Source organism: Somniosus microcephalus, chromosome 28 (assembly GCF_052327205.1).
Source record: "Somniosus microcephalus isolate GS21.2 chromosome 28, FLI_Smic_1.0, whole genome shotgun sequence".
NCBI lineage: Eukaryota > Metazoa > Chordata > Chondrichthyes > Squaliformes > Somniosidae > Somniosus > Somniosus microcephalus.
In genome coordinates, this window is record NC_141014.1 from 38,443,977 (window position 1) to 38,466,168 (window position 22,192).

The window sequence follows — 22,192 nt, forward strand, 5'->3', positions numbered from 1 at the left end:
CACCATTGGCGGCCGTGCCTTCAGCTGCCTGGGCCCTAAGCTCTGGAATTCCCTCCCTAAACCTCTCCGCCTCTCTCTCTCTCCTCCATTAAGACGCTCATTAAACATAGAAGATAGGAGCAGGAGTCGGCCATTCGGCCCCTCGAGCCCGCTCCGCCATTTAATGAGATCATGGCTGATCATCCAAATTCAGTACCCTGTCCCTGCCTTCTCCCCAAATCCCTTGAGCCTTAAGAAATATATCTAACTCCTTCTTGAATATATTTAATGAATTGGCCTCAACTGCCTTGTGTGGTAGAGAATTCCACAGGTTCACCACTCTCTGGGTGAAGAAATTCCTCCTCATCTCTGTCCTAAATGGCTTACCCCTTATCCTTAGACTGTGACCCCTGGTTCTGGATTCCCCGACCATCGGGAACATCCTTCCTGCATCTAGTCTGTCTAGTCCTGTTAGAATTTTATAAGTTTCAATCCTACCTCCTTGACCAAGCTTTTAGACATCTGCCCGAATATTCCCTTCAGTGTCAAATTTTGTTTAATTTACGCTCCTGTGCAGCGCCTTGGGAGGTTTTACTATGTTAAAGGCACTATATAAATGCAAGTTGTCGTTGTTAACTCCCAGCATGCACTGGGTGCCGGTGCACGGACTCTCCTGCAGTGCAGACTCATGTCATGCCCACTCTGCCTAGCCGCAGACTTACACAACCACACCAGCCTGCTCGCTGGCCTATTTTAGGGCCACTGTTACAGCGAGTGGGCTGGGACCTGAGTACTGCAGCCCTGGGTTCCACCCAGGCAGGAAGCCGCCTTGTCTCCAGTCTGGCTAGAACTTTAACAGCGAGCTGCGTGCATGGGCAGAACCGTGACCCTGGCTCATTTCTTTCCCAGTATGCTTGGTGGGTTCCCGCCGCCATCGGCGCCAGCAAGCGCCAGCTCGCCGGGGGGCATCGAGTGACCACGAGCCCTTACATTTGGCATGGAGCCATAGTCTTCAGTCCCCGCCACAAACTCCGTTCCCTGGCCACTGACTCCATCCCTCTCCCTAACATCTGTCTGAGGCTGAACCACACTGTTCGCAACCTTGGTGTCATATTTGACCCTGAAATTAGCTTCCGACCACAAATCCGCGGCATAACCAACACCGCCTATTTCCACCTCCGTAACATCGCCCGTCTCCGCCCTTGCCTCAGCTCATCCGCTGCTGAAACCCTCATCCATACCTCTGTTACCTCTAGACTTGACTATTCCAACACACTCCTGGCCGGCCTCCCACATTCCACCCTACGTAAACATGAGGTCATCCAGAACTCGGCTGCCCGTGTCCTAACTCGCACCGAGTCACGTTCGCCCATCACCCCTGTGCTCGCTGACCTACATTGGCTCCCGGTTAATCAGCGGCTCGATTTCAAAATTCTCATCCTTGTTTTCAAATCCCTCCACGGCCTCGCCCCTCCCTATCTCTGTAATCTCCTCCAGCCCCACAACCCTCCGAGATATATGCGCTCCTCCAATTCTGCCCTCTTGAGCATCCCTGGTTATAATCGCTCAACCATTGGTGGCCGTGCCTTCTGTTGCCTGGGCCCTAAGCTCTGGAATTACCTCCCTAACGAAACACATTTCGTTGTTCATGTACTTGTGCATTGTACAATGACAATAAAGTTGAATTATTCCTCCTTTAAGACGCTCCTTAAAACCTACCTCTTTGACTAAACTTTTGGTCACCTGCCCTAATTTATCCTTATGTGGCTCAGTGTCAATTTTTTTTGTCTTATAATACTCCTGTGCAACGCCTTGGGACGGTTTACTACGTTAAAGGCGCTATATAAATACAAGTTGTTGTTGTTGTTGGAATGACCACCAGCCCCTCCACTTGGCATGCAGTGACCACCAGCCCCTCCACTTGACATGGAGTGACCCACAAGCACCTCCACTTGACATGGAGTGACCCACAAGCCCCTCCACTTGACATGCAGTGACCACCAGCCCCTCCACTTGACATGCAGTGACCACCAGCCCCTCCACTTGACATGGAGTGACCACCAGCCCCTCCACTTGGCATGGAGTGACCACCAGCCCCTCCACTTGGCATGGAGTGACCCACAAGCACCTCCACTTGACATGGAGTGACCACAAGCACCTCCACTTGACATGGAGTGACCACAAGCACCTCCACTTGACATGGAGTGACCACAAGCACCTCCACTTGACATGGAGTGACCCACAAGCCCCTCCACTTGACATGGAGTGACCACCAGCACCTCCACTTGGCATGGAGTGACCCACAAGCACCTCCACTGGACATGGAGTGACCCACCAGCCCCTCCACTTGACATGGAGTGACCACCAGCACCTCCACTTGACATGGAGTGACCCACAAGCCCCTCCACTTGACATGGAGTGACCACCAGCACCTCCACTTGGCATGGAGTGACCCACAAGCACCTCCACTGGACATGGAGTGACCCACCAGCCCCTCCACTTGACATGGAGTGACCACCAGCACCTCCACTTGACATGGAGTGACCCACAAGCCCCTCCACTTGGCATGGAGTGACCACCAGCACCTCCACTTGGCATGGAGTGACCCACAAGCCCCTCCACTTGGTATGGAGTGACACACAAGCCCCTCCACTTGACATGGAGTGACCCACCAGCCCCTCCACTTGGCATGCAGTGACCCACAAGCCCCTCCACTTGACATGGAGTGACCACCAGCCCCTCCACTTGGCATGGAGTGACCCACAAGCCCCTCCACTTGGCATGGAGTGACCCACAAGCACCTCCACTTGACATGGAGTGACCACAAGCACCTCCACTTGACATGGAGTGACCCACCAGCCCCTCCACTTGACATGCAGTGACCCACCAGCCCCTCCACTTGACATGGAGTGACCCACCAGCCCCTCCACTTGGCATGCAGTGACCCACAAGCCCCTCCACTTGGCATGCAGTGACCCACAAGCACCTCCACTTGACATGGAGTGACCACAAGCACCTCCACTTGACATGGAGTGACCACAAGCACCTCCACTTGACATGGAGTGACCCACCAGCCCCTCCACTTGGCATGGAGTGACCCACCAGCCCCTCCACTTGACATGGAGTGACCACAAGCACCTCCACTTGGCATGCAGTGACCCACAAGCACCTCCACTTGACATGGAGTGACCACAAGCACCTCCACTTGACATGGAGTGACCACAAGCACCTCCACTTGACATGGAGTGACCCACAAGCCCCTCCACTTGACATGGAGTGACCCACCAGCCCCTCCACTTGGCATGGAGTGACCCACAAGCACCTCCACTTGACATGGAGTGACCACAAGCACCTCCACTTGACATGGAGTGACCACAAGCACCTCCACTTGACATGGAGTGACCCACCAGCCCCTCCACTTGGCATGCAGTGACCCACCAGCCCCTCCACTTGACATGGAGTGACCCACCAGCCCCTCCACTTGACATGGAGTGACCACAAGCACCTCCACTTGACATGGAGTGACCACAAGCACCTCCACTTGACATGGAGTGACCCACCAACCCCTCCACTTGGCATGCAGTGACCCACAAGCCCCTCCACTTGACATGGAGTGACCCACCAGCCCCTCCACTTGACATGGAGTGACCCACCAGCCCCTCCACTTGACATGGAGCGACCCACCAGCCCCTCCACTTGACATGGAGTGACCCACCAGCCCCTCCACTTGACATGGAGTGACCACCAGCCCCTCCACTTGGCATGGAGTGACCACCAGCCCCTCCACTTGGCATGGAGTGACCACCAGCCCCTCCACTTGACATGGAGTGACCACCAGCCCCTCCACTTGGTATGGAGTGACCACAAGCACCTCCACTTGACAGGGAGTGACCCACAAGCCCCTCCACTTGGCATGGAGTGACCCACCAGCCCCTCCACTTGGCATGCAGTGACCCACAAGCCCCTCCACTTGACATGGAGTGACCCACCAGCCCCTCCATTTGGCATGGAGTGACCCACAAGCCCCTCCACTTGACATGCAGTGACCCACAAGCACCTCCAAACTTACAGGGAGCTGAATCTTGAGATTTATTACTGCAGCCTCAGGGTATTTGGGTTAATGAAGAAGTGGTTTATGATTCCACTACACATGGAATCTCCACCCCCCCTCCCCCCATCTTTATGCTGTGCAACTTTCACAGCTTTATAAACAGGAAGAGGAATAAAAGTAGTTCCAGAGCGTGACTGAACCAGACCTGATATAAATAGAAGCCTGCAGTCAACACTGAACCGACCAGGAACCACTCAGGACTTGGCTGTTCCGTGCAAATTACACCCACTGGTATATAATGTACACCCACTGTTACATACACAGATCCTGCTTATGTACCATATACACTGACTGTGATAAAGAAAGAAAGACTTGCATTTCTATAGCGCCTTTCACGACCTCAGGATGTCCTAAAGCGCTTTACAGCCAATGAAGTACTTTTGAAGTGTAGTCACTGTTGTAATGTAGGAAACGCGGCAGCCAATTTGCGCACAGCAAGCTCCCACAAACAGCAACCAGATCGTCTGTTTTATTGATGTTGGTTGAGGGATAAATATTAGTCCAGGACACCGGGCGGGGAGAACTCCCCCCTGCTCTTCTTCGAATAGTGGCCGTGGGATTTTATACGTCCACCTGAGAGGGCAGACGGGGCCTCGGTTTAGCGTCTCATCCGACAGTGCGGCGCTCCCTCAGAGTGTCAGCCTAGATTTATTGTGCTCACGTCTCTGGAGTGGGGACTTGAACCCACAAACCTTCTGACTCAGAGACGAGGTTGCTGCCCACTGAGGTAATTTGCGCACAGCATGCTCCCACAAACAGCAATGTGCTAATGATCAGATCAGTGATGTTGGTTGAGGGATAAATATTGACCAGGACACCGGGGAGAACGCCCCCTGCTCTTCTTCGAAATAGTGCCGTGGGTTCTTTTACATCCAAAGATGTGCGGGTTAGGTTGATTGGCTATGATAAATTGACCCTTAGTGTGTTCGGGGGATTAAATATGTGGGGTTACGGGGATAGGGTGGGATATGTGTCGGTGCAGGCTCGATGGGCCGAAATGGCCTCTATCTGCACTGTGGGGTTTCTGTGATTTCTGTGATTCACCTGAGAGAGCAGACGAGGTTTTAACATTTCATCCGAAAGACGGTACCATCTGACAGTGCGGCGCTCCCTCAGCACTGCTCTGGGAGTGTCAGCCTAGATTTTGTGCTCGAGTCTCATGGAGTGGGATCTGAACCCACGACCTTCTGACTCACAGACGAGGGTGCTGCCCACTGAGTCACGGCTGGCACTCTCGTTACACGTACCATCTACACAGACCCTGCTGTAGGCAATTTTTTTTCCTTTCCTCACCTCAGATAGTTTAAAGAGCGGGTCCAGGACCTTTGTCTCCACTTGAAGTTCGTGTTCTACAAGGACCTTTGCCAAAGTATTTTCAACCGAAGAGCAAACCTCCATCATCTTCCTGTGGAAGCAATGCTTAAAATATGAGAAACAGGACCTGACTGTGTCAGAGGGAGAGACTGAGCGTCGCTTTGGGTCTCACAGGGTCAGTTCAGCACTCGAAGCCCGGCTCAAAGCCATCCTGCACAGAATTGGTCAGCGCCTCTCCCTGAAGCAGGGTACTGGGCGGTAACTGGATTAAACACTGGAGGCTTAGAGGGTTAAATCGGAAGGATCGGTTGCACAAACTTGGCTTGTATTCCCTTAAGTTTGGAGTTTTTAGAGGTGAGCAAATTGAGGTGTTTAAAATGATAAAGGAGTTGATCGGGTAGATCGAGAGAAACTATTTCCTCAGGTGGGGGGAGTCCAGAACAAGGGGGCATAACCTTAAAATTAGAGCCAGGCCGTTCAGGGGTGATGTCAGGAAGCACCTCTTCACACAAAGGGCAGTGGAAATCTGGAACTTTCTCCCCCAAAAAGTGCAGCACTCCCTCAGCACTGCCCCTCCGACAGTGCAGCGCTTCCTCAGCACTGCCCCTCCGACAGTGCGGCGCTCCCTCAGTACCACCCCTCCGACAGTGCAGCGCTCCCTCAGTACTGCCCCTCCGACAGTGCAGCGCTCCCTCAGTACTGTCCCTCCGACAGTGCGGTGCTCCCTCAGTACTGCCCCTCCGACAGTGTGGCGCTCCCTCAGTGCTGCCCCTCCGACAGTGCAGCGCTCCCTCAGTACCACCCCTCCGACAGTGCAGCGCTCCCTCAGTACTGCCCCTCCGACAGTGCGGCGCTCCCTCAGTACTGCCCCTCCGACAGTGCGGCGCTCCCTCAGCACTGCCCTCTGACAGTACGGCACTCCCTCAGTACTGTCCCTCCGACAGTGCAGCGCTCCCTCAGTACCACCCCTCCGACAGTGCGGCGCTCCCTCAGCACTGCCCTCTGACAGTACGGCGCTCCCTCAGTACTGTCCCTCCGACAGTGCAGCGCTCCCTCAGTACCACCCCTCCGACAGTGCGGCGCTCCCTCAGCACTGCCCTCTGACAGTACGGCGCTCCCTCAGTACTGTCCCTCCGACAGTGCAGCGCTCCCTCAGTACCACCCCTCCGACAGTGCGGCACTCCCTCAGTACTGTCCCTCCAACAGTGCAGCGCTCCCTCAGTACTGCCCCTCCGACAGTGCGGCGCTCCCTCAGTACCACCCCTCCGACAGTGCAGCGCTCCCTCAGTACTGCCCCTCCGACAGTGCGGCACTCCCTCAGCACTGCTCCTCCGACAGTGCGGCACTCCCTCAGTACTGCCCCTCCGACAGTGCGGCGCTCCCTCAGCACTGCCCTCTGACAGTACGGCGCTCCCTCAGTACTGTCCCTCCGACAGTGCAGCGCTCCCTCAGTACCACCCCTCCGACAGTGCGGCACTCCCTCAGTACTGTCCCTCCGACAGTGCAGCGCTCCCTCAGTACTGTCCCTCCGACAGTGCAGCGCTCCCTCAGTACTGCCCCTCCGACAGTGCGGTGCTCCCTCAGTACTGCCCCTCCCACAGTGCGGCGCTCCCTCAGCACTGCCCCTCCGACAGTGCGGCGCTCCCTCAGCACTGCCCCTCCCACAGTGCGGCGCTCCCTCAGCACTGCCCCTCCGACAGTGCGGCACTCCCTCAGTACCACCCCTCCGACAATGCGGTGCTCCCTCAGTACTGAACTGGGAGTGTCAGCCTAGATTTTGTGCTCAAGTCTCTGGAGTGGGACGTAAACCCACAACCTTCTGACTCAGAGGCGAGAGAGCTGCCCACTGAGCCACGGCTGACCCATATCTCCTCTGTTCCACACAATCACCCCTCAGGCTGACTGCAACTCGTTTGCAACTTCCTTCCTTGTCGCGCTATCCAGTCAATCTCACTTAGTGGAGATATATATCGCCTGGTACTATTGGCACACTTCCTCCACCCGTCAGTCAGGAAGCTTTAGTTTTCCTGCACCTCGCTCAGCAGAAATGGTGCTGTCAAAATGATCAAGGGATTGGGTCAGGGGACGTCATGAACCCCCTCCACCCTAATCATTTGAGGTCGACCAATGCGGGCTTTGTTGGGGGGGTGGGCCGCCTCTATTTCATTCCCCGGAAACTCTGTCACCCTGATTTCAGCCCGCAGGCAACTCTGTGCGAGGCCTTGGGTCTGGGCAAGTCGGCATTTCCCAGTTCCCAGCTTGGTCCCCTTTCCTGCCAAAGTCAATCAGATATTGAGTTCGACCCCTCTCCCCGCCCCACACACTATCTGCATACAGAACCAACTCTAAACTGTTGGGTCCAAGTCGCTATCCGAATCTATCTGTATCGCTATCAAGGCCTTGCACCCGGCGCATGTCTGTCACACCTCAGAGTTTTGAAAGTTTTAGGTTTTTGGAGAACCTGACCTCCCTGCAAGGGGTAGAGCCAGGAGTTTACTAGCATCTGCCAATCTACAGAAGCACCGCCCTCCCCCCCACGTCGCCCCTCTAGCAATTAGGCTCTGATTAACCCCGTCTGACGTGTTGCTTTAGAACACACCCCCACAGGAAGTGCCAATTCTTTTAAAGGGGCAGGCCAATCGATAAGCTGAACATCCAAACCGTGCCTCAGACCCCTGCCTACCTTTGATCAATGCCACGTGAGTCTACACAATGGATGTCGACAGGCTATTTTACCATGGGGGGCGTCACCTAGCATCTGTACACACGCGTGTCCCGGCAAAGGGGGGGGTCACTGGACGCTGATCAGGAGCAGGGACCCTGGCTGACTTTCCCGTCCCTTGCTTAGGGGAGAAGGTCACTCAGCACTGACCAGCGAGGGACCCTTATCATCCTGTGTGGCTCAATACCACACGGGCAGGGAATTTACCCACTGGGTCAAAGTTGGCCGTGTCATTGTGGCCCTTAAATCTCAGCATCGGCTCCAGCAGGGTGGAATTTGGGATTGTCTGAAACCCAAATCAATCCGGACTCTTGATTTTCTGTGTACTAGAAAGGCTGGCTGTGCTTGAAGTTGATAAGTCACCAGGACCGGATGGGATGCATCCTCAGGTGCTGAGGGAGTTAAGGGTGGAAATTGCGGAGGTACTGGCCATAATCTTCCAATTCTCCTTAGCCACGGGGGTGGTGCCAGAGGACTGGAGAATTGCAAATGTTCCACCCTTGTTCAAAAAAGGGTGTAAGGATAAACCCAGCAACCATGGGCCAGTCAGTTTAACCTCGGTCGTGGGGAAGCTTTTAGAAACGATAATCCGGAACAAAATTAACAGTCACTTGGACAAGTGTGGATTAATTAAGGAAAGCCAGCACGGATTTGTCAAAGGCAAATCGTGTTTAACTAACTTGATTGAGTTTTTTGATGAGGTAGCAGAGGGTTGATGAGGTGTACATGGATTTCCAAAAGGTGTTTGATAAAGTGCCACATAATAGGCTTGCCAGCAAAGTTGAAGCCCATGGAATGAAAGGGACAGTGGCAGCATGGATACGGAATTGGCTAAGTGACAGGACAATCCCCGGGGATGAGAGACTGTGTCCCCAGGCAGACAATGTCCCCGGAAGACTCCCCGGCTCACAAAACTCGTCCCCGAAAACGCCCGGGTTCAAGTCCGGAGCAACGTGACCCCGAGCTGACCTACAGTCAGTCAGTAAGGTGGGCGGGATGTCAATCTCCTGTTTTCAACCGGTAGACTCACCGAGGAACATTTATTTATGCAGAAGTCGCGCTCTGTGCGCACTCTCCGCGCCCCCAATATCTAATCCCCGGATAGTCCTGCGACATTTGGTTGAAGAGAAATATCCGAGTAACGGGGTCTACTGGTCACCGGAATAATGAGCGTTGGCTGGAGCCGGGCCCTGCGGATGTCCCGGGAGCAGAATCCGAGCACGCTCCGCGGCCTCGGATGGTGTGGGTGAGTGGCGGGCTGCGAGGAGGGGGAGGAGCCGGGTATTGCGGCCGACAGATGCCGTGAACAGCGGCCGCGTTATTCAGGCGGAGTGTTCTGCCGCCGCTTTTTGCAGGTTCAGTTTGCACCAAAATAACAATAAATGTTGCCGCGTCGCACAACCTGCATTATCCGCCCTGGCTACTTTGCAGCGCTCCCACTCTGTGTGTCCCCGGATTCGGGTTAGAAAATACGGTCACCCTAATCTTCACGCATTCACGCACCATCACCCTGACCTTGTGCAGGCCTCCAACATTAACCGACGGCTTCTCACTCACCGAATGCAGGAGTCGCTGTCCAATTCTTTACAGCTATCCACCATGCCCACTGACAGAGTCATCAGGGGCATCTTTTTCTGCAAAACATAGAAGAACCGATTAAGGCGTTGCTGTTGGTTGCCGTAATAGAAACATAGAAACATAGAAGATAGGAGCAGGAGTAGGCCATTCGGCCCCTCGAGACTGCTCCACCATTCAATGAGATCATGGCTGATCATCCAAATTCAGTACCCTGTCCCTGCCTTCTCCCCATATCCCTTGATCCCTTTAGCCTTAAGAAATATATCCAACTCTTTCTTGAATATATTTAATGAATTGGCCTCGACTGCCTTCTGTGGTAGAGAATTCCACAGGTTCACCACTCTCTGGGTGAAGAAATTCCTCCTCATCTCTGTCCTAAATGGCTTACCACTTATCATTGAAACTTATAAAATTCTAACAGGACTAGACAGACTAGATGCAGGAAGGATGTTCCCGATGGCGGGGAGTCCAGAACTAGGGGTCACAGTCTAAGGATAAGGGGTAAGCCATTTAGGACAGAGATGAGGAGGAATTTCTTCACCCAGAGAGTGGTGAACCTGTGGAATTCTCTACCACAGAAGGCAGTAGAGGCCAATTCATTAAATATATTCAAGAAGGAGTTAGATATATTTCTTAAGGCTAAAGGGATCAAGGGGTATGGGGAGAAAGCAGGGACAGGGTACTGAATTTGGATGATCAGCCATGATCTCATTGAATGGCGGAGCAGGCTCGAGGGGCCGAATGGCCTACTCCTGCTTCTATCTTCTGTGTTTCTATGTTATCCTGAGACTGTGACTCCTGGTTCTGGACTCCCCCGCCATCGGGAACATCCTTCCTGCATCTAGTCTGTCTGTCTAGTCCTGTTAGAATTTTATACGTTTCAATGAGATCCCCTCTCAGTCTTCTAAACTCTAGCGAATATAAGCCTAATCGACCCAATCTCTCTTCATATGTCATTCCTGCCATCTCAGGGGCGATGAGTGGCCGAGCAAGGAGGAGGCGGGTAGACTCGCCCCAGGAGCAGGATGGCTCTCAAAAGTGATTGAGGCATGCCCGCACCAAGCGAGACGGCCAAAGGAAGAGAGTGTGGGCCTACAGGGGACACAGTGGGGCCTGGGATAGCGCGCACGAGCGTGTAGCCAGCCAGGGAGTGGAAAGGGAGCAATAGTTGGGGGGCAGCAAGCCTTAAACAATGTCATGCTTAGGACCCTTTCGAATATAGCGTCCGGTTTTGGTCCTCTCACATGCTGGGTGATATTGAGGCTTTGGAAAAGGTTGGGAGGAGAACCAGGTGTAGTAACTACCTCAGCTACCCAGATAGGCTCCAGCAGCTGGCTCTTTATACTTAAGGGAATCGTAGACCCGTAGCAATGTGCCTGAGGCCCACAAAATAATGAAGCGATGAGATTGTGTGCAGGCTGCCAAACTATTTGCATTAGAGAGGTTGGGAAGGACATGGGGCGACGCTAATAAATTACACAAAGGCAGAAATAAGTTAGGTGTTAGGCAGTTCTTCTTTATCCCAGAGAATAGTAGAATGGAACAAATTGCCAGGTTACATTGAATTACACAGAATGTACAGCACAGAAACAGGCCATTCGGCCCACCTGCTCCGTGCTGGTGTTTAAGCTCCACACGAGCCTCCTCCCACCCCTCTTCATCTCACCCTATCAGCATATCCTTCTATTCCTTTCTCCCTCATGTGTTTATCCAGCTTCCCCTTAAATCCATCTATACTATTCGCCTCAACCACTCCCTGTGGTAGCGAGTTCCACATTCTCACCACTCTCTGGGTGAAGAAGTTTCTCCTGAATTCCCGATTGGATTGAATGGCGGAGCAGGCTCAAGGGGTTGAATGGCCTTCTTCTGTTCCCACATTACTAACTCGTCAACGATCTCAGCACCTCTTCCCACCCACACTGCTAAAGTAGAGCGCCCCATATCGAACAGTGGGTGACTCGAGCCTCATTTGCCTTCTCATGGTATGATATGGAGTATGTTGAGTCATTGTGTACCTTTACCAGAGAGCTGGACTGGTTCCTGGCTCGGGGGGAGCTCGCATAATACAAGAGGTAGGTACCAAATTATATAAGAACATAAGAACCTAAGAAATAGGAGCAGGAGGCCATGCGGCCCTCAAGCCTGCTCCGCCATTCAATAAGATCATGGTTGATCTTCAACCTCAACTCCACTTTCCTGCACTATCCCCATATTCCTTGATTCCCTTAATATCCAAAAATCTATCGATCTCTATCCTGAATATACTCAATGACTGAGTTCCACAGCCCTCTGGGGTAGAGAATTCCAAAGACTCACCACCCTCTGAGTGAAGAAATTTCTTCTCATCTCAGTCCTAAATGGCCGACCTCTTATCCTGAGATTATGACCCCTGGTTCTAGACTCTCCAGCCAGGGGAAACAGCCTCTCAGCATCTAGCCTGTCAAGCCCTATAAGAATCTAAGCCATGTTCAGTGTGATCTCCTGGACTAGTTTCACTTGTGGCCAACAATCAGTTGCACAATCACACACCCACAAGAGGAGTGTCTCTCCACCAATAGCGACCTCCTGACTTCAACGAGACAGACGGAACCTCTTTACTCACCAGGCGTTTCTCAAAATCTGACCCCTGTTGACTCTGAAGACACGCCAAAAGCCTTTTGTGTGTGTTGCACGTCGCCCGCCTGGCGGGTTCAATCCTGTTTTCAAACTGAGCAAAGTTGGAGACAAAAGAGGTGAGAGGTCAATTCGCTTAATTAAGGGGAAAGCAGTGTTGCCTTAGGCACAGGTCAAGGTCAAAGTGTGGATGAAGAAAAGGCCCTCGGCCCATCGGATGTCATCCAGCCGGAAGAGCAAGCCTACCGCCTGCCCGATGTGACTTTGAGACAGATGGTAACTTCAGCCTAAGGACTCATCCAAAGGATGGCACTTCATGGGGAGTCCAGAACCAGGGGTCACAGTCTAAGGATAAGGGGTAAGCCATTTAGGGCAGAGATGAGGAGGAATTTCTTCATCCAGAGAGTGGTGAACCTGTGGAATTCTCTACCACAGAAGGTAGTAGAGGCCAATTCATTAAATATATTCAAGAAGGAGTTGGATATATTTCTTAAGGCTAAAGGGATCAAGGGATATGGGGAGAAAGCAGGGACAGGGTGACATGAATCAGTCATTCATGAAAGAAAGACTTATGAAATAATACTGAGCGGCCTGCTGGTGGCGCTGTCCAGGGAGAGTATAAATACTCGGGCACGGGCCCAGCTTGCGCAGGACATTCTTAACAGGAACTAGTGAAGGACACAACTAGGCCTCCATGTTGTAAAACAGTTGATTAAAGCTTTGTTTAACGCTTAGACCAAGTGCCTAGTAGTTTTCTTACAGTCACAAGGTACTGAATTTGGATGATCAGCCATGATCTCATTAAATGGCGGAACAGGCTCGAGGGGCCGAATGGCTTATTGCTGCTCCTATCTTCTATGTTTCTATGTTTCTGTGCAATGCAGGACTCCCTCAGTACAACATTGGGGTGTTCGTGCTCCCTCAGTACCTCTGACCCAGAGGCGCATGTGCTCCCAGCTAAGTCAAGCCAACACCTAAATGGCACAACTTGACACAAGTACAGTTTACGGGATGCACGCGAGTGATGCCTTTGCAGAAAATTTGAGTGACTCAGATGCAAGGAAGTTCAGTCAACTGGGAGTGAATAGTCGAGATGGGGAGGAATACGCAATCTCAAAATTACAACCCCGTGATTTTTGATGGGATGGTGAAAGAGAAGGGTGGGGGAACTGATTCTCAATTGCTCGAGCTGTCTCTGTCCCCCGTTCATTTCCTGGGCAAGTCAGAGAATCCCCCTGACGTTACATTTCTGAGCTGCTATATTGGGACCTCCGCACTCGGTAGCACAGGTGGCTGTACCTGGATGAGGTCATCAGTGAGAAGTTCCGAATTTTCACTTCTGGTAAGAAAAAAGAAAAACACAAGATCAGCACCGCGGTTAACTTAAAAATGAATTTCTGACAACAGTGAGATTGCAAGGAATCTGGTGCATTGCATTTTTCATCTCATATGATGGGGCTCAAATCTGGTGGAGCCGTTCCCACTGGGACTGTGTGTATTGGAAATTTTGGGTGCAGGTCCTATGATTTTCCGTTGTGGGAAGCACGTGCCCAAAGTTACAGCAGGAGCTCCCGTTGGGCGAGAGTCTACACCAGGAGCCAACATCAGGTGCCCGCTAATCTCTTCTCCATTCCTTCTGTTGGGACCAAGTCACAATCCTGTTTGAATATGGTGTGGAGATGCCGGTGTTGGACTGGGGTGGACAAATGTAAGAAATCACACAACACCAGGTTATAGTCCAACAGCTTTATTTGAAATCACAAGCTTTCGGAGCGCTGCTCCTTCGTCAGGTGAAGTGGAGAGATGCATAAAAACAGAAACTGATTGCCAAGTTCCGCACCCATGAGGACGGCCTCAACCGGGATCTTGGGTTCATGTCACGCTACATGTAACCCCACCTGATGTAGGGTCATCCAGGCTCGAGTCGTCGTTGGCTTGTTCTCTCTACACAGATGCGGCCGGACCTGCTGTGATTTCCAGCAAAAAAAATGTTTTTTGTCTTTTTTTGTTTTTCATACAGACCCCAGCATCTGCAACATTTGACCCCTTGTGACCCCACCTCATTGCTCTTTGATGTCATGTTTTCCTGACTGACCTGTTTGGACACCATTCACTCCTTTGATTGCTGTGATTATCTCTCTGCCGAGGTGTGATAAATGGCAGTTAGAAAGATTACCTGTAAACATCTGACATTATTCTCTGACTATATAAGCTGTGTTTTTATGCATCTCTCCACTTCACCTGATGAAGGAGCAGCGCTCTGAAAGCTTGTGATTTCAAATAAAGCTGTTGGACTATAACCTGGTGTTGTGTGATTTCTTACATCTGTTTGAATATGGAAGTGAATGGAAACAGAATCAAGGGCGCGGACCCCAATATCAGGAATGAAGGCAGGATCAGGACCTTGAGGGCCACGGTGGGTGAGATGCTGGATTTATACTTCTGCGCCTTTGGTCTAGATCTAGCAAAGACTATTGGGCTGAGAGTCTCCAGACATTGAAAGGCTGTCCAAGTACATTCACTAATACCATTTCCATTCCATCTATTGCCATCTACACTGCGTCCCAACAAAGTCTCTCAGCCCCAACCTCAGACGACCAGACCCTGCTGCCCAAGTACAACTGTATCCCGCACCAGCCATCCTGTGGCCCCCATGGCTGCTTAGATCTTCCTTTGAGACCCTCCAAACATCTCATTTGATGTCGCACCCTAACAGCCAGCAGACTGAGAAGACTTTCTACCCCGTTAATCTGGACGGGATTTGAACCAAGATTCCAGGCCTCCTTCGTGGGGCGCTACCAGTGAATTTTGCAGTGCTCCGTGCAACTGTGCCACGGGGCACCACCAGCTACCGCCACCGGAGGTGCAGTGCCATGGGGCCCTACCGGTTACCGCCGCCGGAAGCGCAGCGCTACGGGACACTGCCGGCTACCGCTGCCGGCGGCGCAGCGCCACGGGGCACTACCGGCTACCACCGCCGGAGGCGCAGCGCCACGGGGCACTACCGGCTACCACCACCGGAGGTGCAGTGCCACGGGGCACTACCGGCTACCGCCGCCGGAGGCGCAGTGCCACAGGGCACTACCGGCTACCGCCGCCGGAGGCGCAGTGCCACAGGGCACTACCGGCTACCGCCGCCGGAGGTGCAGTGCCACGGGGCACTACCGGCTACCGCCGCCGGAGGTGCAGTGCCACAGGGCACTACCGGCTACCGCCGCCGGAGGCGCAGTGCCACAGGGCACTACCGGCCACCGCCGCCGGAGGTGCAGTGCCACAGGGCACTACCGGCTACCGCCGCCGGAGGCGCAGTGCCACAGGGCACTACCGGCCACCGCCGCCGGAGGCGCAGTGCTACGGGGCACTACCGGCTACCGCCGCCGGAGGTGCAGTGCCACAGGGCACTACCGGCTACCGCTGCCGGAGGCGCAGTGCTACGGGGCACTACCGGCTACCGCCGCCGGAGGCGCAGTGCCACAGGGCACTACCGGCCACCGCCGCCGGAGGCGCAGCGCTACGGGGCACTACCGGCTACCGCCGCCGGAGGTGCAGTGCTACGGGGCACTACCGGCTACCGCCGCCGGAGGCGCAGTGCCACAGGGCACTACCGGCTACCGCTGCCGGAGGCGCAGTGCCACAGGGCACTACCGGCTACCGCCGCCGGAGGCGCAGCGCTACGGGGCACTACCGGCTACCGCCGCTGTTAACCTCCTGCTGAATATCGCAGGAGGCATTAGCGGCGCCGCCCCAGAGGTGCTAACGAGATGCACAATCAACCCAATTTCCCCCCCCAGGTTTCTCAAAAAAAAATCTGTATGGAACTTGACAGGACGTTCGGCAGTGTAGGTTAGATAGACCAATGGTGATCTCCTGCCCAAAACATTAATATGTTTCTATATTTGTCAGCCTTGGCTCATTAGTAGCATCCCTGCTTCTGAGGCAGAAGGTTGTGGGTTCAAGTCCCACTCCAGAGACTTGAGCACATAATCCAGACTGACACTCCCAGTGCAGTACTGAGGGAGCACCGCACTGTCGGAGGGGCAGTACTGAGGGAGCGCCGCACTGTCGGAGGGGCAGTACCGAGGGAGCACCGCACTGTCGGAGGGGCAGTACTGAGGGAGCGCTGCACTGTCGGAGGGGCAGTACTGAGGGAGTGCTGCACTGTCGGAGGGGCAGTACTGAGGGAGCACCGCACTGTCGGAGGGGCAGTACTGAGGGAGTGCTGCACTGTCGGAGGGGCAGTACTGAGGGAGTGCTGCACTATCGGAGGGGCATTACTGAGGGAGTGCTGCACTGTCGGAGGGGCAGTACTGAGGGAGCGCAGCATTGTTGGAGGGGCAGTACTGAGGGAGCGCCGCACTGTCGGAGGGGCAGTACTGAGGGAGTACTGCACTGTCGGAGGGGCAGTGCTGAGGGAGCGCTGCACTGTCGGAGGGGCAGTACTGAGGGAGTGCTGCACTGTTGGAGGGGCAGTACTGAGGGAGCGCCACACTGTCGGAGGGGCAGTACTGAGGGAGCGCCGCACTGTTGGAGGGGCAGTACTGAGGGAGCGCCGCACTGTCGGAGGGGCAGTACTGAGGGAGCGCCGCACTGTTGGAGGGGCAGTACTGAGGGAGCGCCGCACTGTCGGAGGTGCCGTCTTTCAGATGAGATGTTAAACCGAGGCCCCGTCTGCTTGCTCAGGTGGACGTAAAAGATCCCATGGCACTATTTTGGTGTCCTGGCCAATATCCACCAACATCACTGAAACAGATGATCTGGTGATTTATCTCATTGCTGTTTGTGAGATCTTGCTGTGCGCAAATTGGCTGCTGCGTTCCCTAAATCCCAACAGTGACTGCACTTCAAAAAGTACTTCATTGGCTGTGAAGCACTTTGTGACGTCCTGAGGTTGTGAAAGGTGCTATAGAAATGCAAGTTCCTTCTTATATGATCCACTGTATTGCCCAAGCCCTCTTATCGTGCATCCATTGCTGACATTGTGTTCAACACACTTGATTCCGTCTCCTTGCCCCTCTTCAGTCACACACCCTGTGGCTGGAGTGTGAGATCAAAGGCAGTATCCTGAGAGGGAGTGATGTGGGTTAACTTGAGAAATTTCTATTTCATATTTCAATTCTAATTCCCTCGAGTATAGAAGTTTAATGGGTGATCTAATTGAGGCGCTTAAAGGAATTGACGGGGTGGATCGAGAGAAACTATTTCCTCTGGTGGGGGGTGAATCCAGAACAAGGGGGCAAAACCTTAAAATTAGAGCCAGGCCGTTCAGGGGTGATGTCAGGAAGCACTTCTTCACACAAAGGGTGGTGGAAATCTGGAACTCTCTCCCCAAAAAGCTGTGGATGCCGGGGGTCAATAGAAAATTTCAAAACTGAGATTGATTGATTTTTGTTGGGTAAGGGTATTAAGGTTTACAGAACCAAGGCGGGTAGATGGAGTTAAGATGTCGATCAGCCCTGATCTCATTGAATGGCGGAACAGGCTCGAGGGGCTGAATGGCCTCCTCCTGATCCTATTTGTTCTCCTCAGATTCAATGAAATGCAATCATTGACTGCTAATACATGCTCATTGACTGCTAATACATGCTCATTGACTGCTAATACATGCTCATTGACTGCTAATACATGCTCATTGACTGCTAATACATGCTCATTGACTGCTAATACATGCTCATTGACTGCTAATACATGCTCATTGATGTGGCGGTTCCCACACATTCATGAAGCATTCCCTTTTTTGTTAGGTTTCTAGAAGAACTGAGAATCTCCGTCTGGAGACGACGTTAAGGATTGAACAGTCGGTGAATTGTACAAGCAGAACTGAGAGGAGGAAATAACCAATGTACAGAATGGAACATTTCTTCACTCCTCTACACACAGATCAAGGACTGCAACAGTAACAACCTTTATATAGCGCCTTTAACATAGTAAAACGTCCCAAGGTGCTTCACAGGAACGATTATCAAACAAAATTTGACACCGAGCCACTTAAGGAGATATTAGGACAGGCGACCAAAAGTTTGGGTTAAAGAGCAAGGTTTTAAGGAGCGTCTTAAAGGAGGAGAGAGAGGCGGAGAGGTTTAGGGAGGGAATTCCAGAGCTCGGGCCAGGCAGCTGAAGGCACGGCCACCAGTGGTGGGGCGATTCAAATCGGGGATGCGCAAGAGGCCAGAATTGGAGGAGCGCAGAGATCTCGGAGGGTTGTAGGGCTGGAGGAGGTCACAGAGATAGGGAGGGGGGGCGAGGCCATGAAAATATTTGAAAACTTTAAGAATTTTGAAATCAAGGCGTTGCTGGACCGGGAGCCAGTGTAGGTCAGCGAGCACAGAAGTGATGGGTGAACGGGACTTGGTGTGAGTTAGGACACGGGGCAGTGAGCACAGGGGGTGATGGGTGAACGGGACTTGGTGCGAGTTAGGACACGGGGCAGTGAGCACAGGGGGTGATGGGTGAACGGGACTGGGTGTGAGTTAGGACACGGGGCAGTGAGCACAGGGGGTGATGGGTGAAGGGGACTTGGTGCGAGTTAGGACACGGGGCAGTGAGCACAGGGGGTGATGGGTGAAGGGGACTTGGTGCGAGTTAGGACACGGGGCAGTGAGCACAGGGGGTGATGGGTGAATGGGACTTGGTGCGAGTTAGGACACGGGCAGCCGAGTTTTGGATGAGCTCAAGTTAGCTGGACAAACGCGCAGAACAAGTCAGAGGAGAGCTGCCCTTACATTGCAGTTCCAAGATAGCTCCTCCTTAATTCTCTCCACAACTCCGGTATCATAAGAAAGGAAGATCTTGCATTTCTATAGCACCTTTCACAACCTCAGGACATCTCAAAGAGCTTTACAGCCAATGAAATACTTTTTGAAATATAGTCACTGTTGTAATGTAGGAAACGCGGCAGCCAATTTGCGCACAGCAAGCTCCCACAAACAGCAATGTGATAATGGCCAGACAATTGGTGAAGGATAAAAATTGGCCAAGACACGGGGAGAACTCCCCTGCAATTCAAAATAGTGCTGCGGGATCTTTTATGTCCACCTGAGAAGATATACAGGGCCTCGGTTTAACGTCTCATCTGATAGATGGCTCCTCCGACAGTGCGGCACTCCCTCAGTACTGCCCCTCCGACAGTGCTGCGCTCCCTCAGTACTGCCCCACCGACAATGCGGCGCTCCCTCAGTACTGTTCTTCCGACAATGTGGCGCTCCCCCAGTACTGCCCTTCCGACAGTGCAGCGCTCCCTCAGTACTGCCCCTCCGACAGTGCGATGCTCCCTCAGTACCGCCCCTCAGACAGTGCAGCGCTCCCTCAGTACTGCCCCTCCGACAGTGTGGCTCTCCCTCAGTACTGCCCCTCCGAGAGTGCAGCTCTCCCTCAGTACTGCCCCTCCAACAGTGCGGCGCTCCCTCAGTACTGCCCCTTCGACAGTGCGGCGCTCCCTCAGCACTGCCCCTCCGACAGTGAGGCGCTCCCTCAGTACTGCCCCTCCGACAGTGCGACACTCCCTCAGTCCTGCCTCTCCGACAATGCGGTGCTCCTTCAGTCCTGCCCCTCCGACAGTGCGGCGCTCCCTCAGTACTGACCCTCTGACAATGCAGCACTCCCTCAGTCCTGCCCCTCCAACAGTGCGGTGCTCCCTCAGTACTGACCCTCTGACAATGCAGCACTCCCCCAGTACTGACCCTCTGACAGTGCCGCGCTCCCTCAGTACTGCCCCTCTGACAGTGCAGCGCTCCCTCAGTACTGACCCTCTGACAATGCAGCACTCCCTCAGTCCTGCCCCTCCGACAGTGCGGCGCTCCCTCAGTACTGACCCTCTGACAATGCAGCACTCCCCCAGTACTGCCCCTCTGACAGTGCGGCGCTCCCTCAGTACTGCCCCTCCGACAGTGCGGCGCTCCCTCAGTACTGCCCCTCCGATAGTGCGGCGCTCCCTCAGTACTGCCCCCCCAACAGTGCAGCGCTCCCTCAGTACTGCCCCTCTGACAGTGCAGCGCTCCCTCAGTACTGACCCTCTGACAATGCAGCGCTCCCTCAGTACTGCCCCTCCGACAGTGCAAGGGTGCTCGCCATTGAGCCACGATTAACACCTTTATATAGTGTAAAGCCCCTTCTCTCCTGCCTCATCATATACTCTCATAAAACCAGATACAGCGTGGGTGAGATGCAGGGTAAAACTCCTTCGAGGAACGTCACCAATCGCCCATCTGCAGAAGAATGCCCCCTACTCTTTCCATTTCACGCAGCAACTATCCTTGTGACCCCTTGGAATGAGAATGTCTATTTAGAGTCAACTTGCATTAAGTCAGCGACACCAGTGCGCTCGAGACTCCTGCACATCAGAGACTGGGTTGTAACCGCCTTGGAGTCCTTTTGCCTAGAGCCTTTCGAGCTGACAGAAAGGAAAAGCTTTCAGTCCATCAGCTTAGCCTGGATTCGACGCCAAGTCCCAGAGTCCCATGTCTAAACCACTGAAATCAAGGACAGTTTTCTCATTTTCTGTGCTGTTGAGTCACCCACCAGAGAGAAGACTACTCTGAGCTGCTCTCAAAACCAAATCCCAGAAGTGAAAGGACGTTGTGTAACCCAATGTGCACGACTGTATAGAACCTAACCGTATTTCCCAGTTCCTCGTCACAAGGCGACCATTAGACACATTTAAAATCAACAACAACTGGCATTTATACAGCGCCATTAACATAGTACAGGAAACTCTCGATTTACCGGCACCTAAATAACCGGAAATCTTGGTTAACCGGCAAAATGCAGGCGTAGGTTCGGGTAAGTTTTACTTCATATTGTACTTGCCTTCCTCGATCTGTTGCTGTGCAAGGGTGTGGCTGCAGCTGTTGCTAAGCTACAGAGACGCTTGGAACTTGTGGCCATTGTTCTGCACCTGTTGCTAAGCAACAGGGTTTGTTGCTTTATACGGAGCTCTCAGCTCTCCGTATCTTTTAACTATAGCTCTCGGTTATCCGGAATTTTTGATGAACCGGCACCACGTCGGTCCCGTCGGTGCCGGATAAAAAAGAGTTTCCTGTAAAACTACCCGAGGGGCTTCCCAAGAGCGATTACCAAATAAAATTTGACACCGAGCCACATAAGGAGATATTAGGACAGGTGCTTGGTCACAGAGGTCGGTTTTAAGGAGCGTCTTAAAGGCAGAGAGCGAGAGAGGCGGAGAGGTTTAGAGAGAGAATTCCAGAGCTTAGGGCCCAGGCAGCTGAAGGCACGGCCGCCAATGGTGGAGCGATTAAAATCGGGGGATGCGCAAGAGGCCAGAATTGGAGGAGCGCAGTGATCTCGGGGGGTTGTAAGGGCTGGAGGAGATTACAGAGATAGGGAGGGGGTGAGGGATTTGAATACGAGGTTGAGAATTTTTAAATCGTGGCTGACATGAATCAGTCGTTCATGAAAGAAAGACGTATGAAATAATACTGAGCGGCCTGCGGGTGGCGCTGTCCAGGGAGAGTATAAATACTCAGGCACGGGCCCAGCTTGCGCAGGACATTCTTAACAGGAACTAGTGAAGGACACAACTAGACCTCCATGTTGTAAAACAGTTGATTAAAGCTTTGTTTAACGCTTAGACCAAGTGCCGAGTAGTTTTCTTACATCAGTGGCGTTGCTGGACTGGGAGCCAATGTAGGTCAGCGAGCACAGGGAGGGGGTGATGGGTGAACGGGACTCGGTGCGAGTTAGGACACGGGGCAGCCGAGTTGTGGATGAGCTGAAGTTTATGGAGGGTGGAATGTGGGAGGGCGGCCAGGAGTGCGGTGGAATAGTCAAGTCCAGAGGTCACAAAAGCATGGATGAGGGTTTCAGCAGCAGTTATGTAAATAATTGTGATCAATTGTGCATTTACACGCCAACAACCAGTC

At 53.2% G+C, this 22,192-nt stretch overlaps 1 protein-coding gene across 1 annotated transcript in view; it reads right to left on the reverse strand.

Annotated features, from left to right (window-relative positions):
* LOC147099624 (SH3 domain-binding protein 1-like) overlaps window positions 1–22,192 on the reverse strand; it is a 66,616-nt gene that overhangs the window by 38,651 nt on the left and 5,773 nt on the right. Inside the window, exons 2-5 of the mRNA XM_085969885.1 lie at window positions 13,617–13,656; window positions 12,307–12,411; window positions 9,684–9,760; window positions 5,384–5,495 (exon numbers count right to left, since the gene is read on the reverse strand). Of these exons, the coding sequence (XP_085826011.1) occupies window positions 5,384–5,495; window positions 9,684–9,760; window positions 12,307–12,411; window positions 13,617–13,656 (334 nt within the window). The remainder of the gene's footprint in view (window positions 1–5,383; window positions 5,496–9,683; window positions 9,761–12,306; window positions 12,412–13,616; window positions 13,657–22,192) is intronic.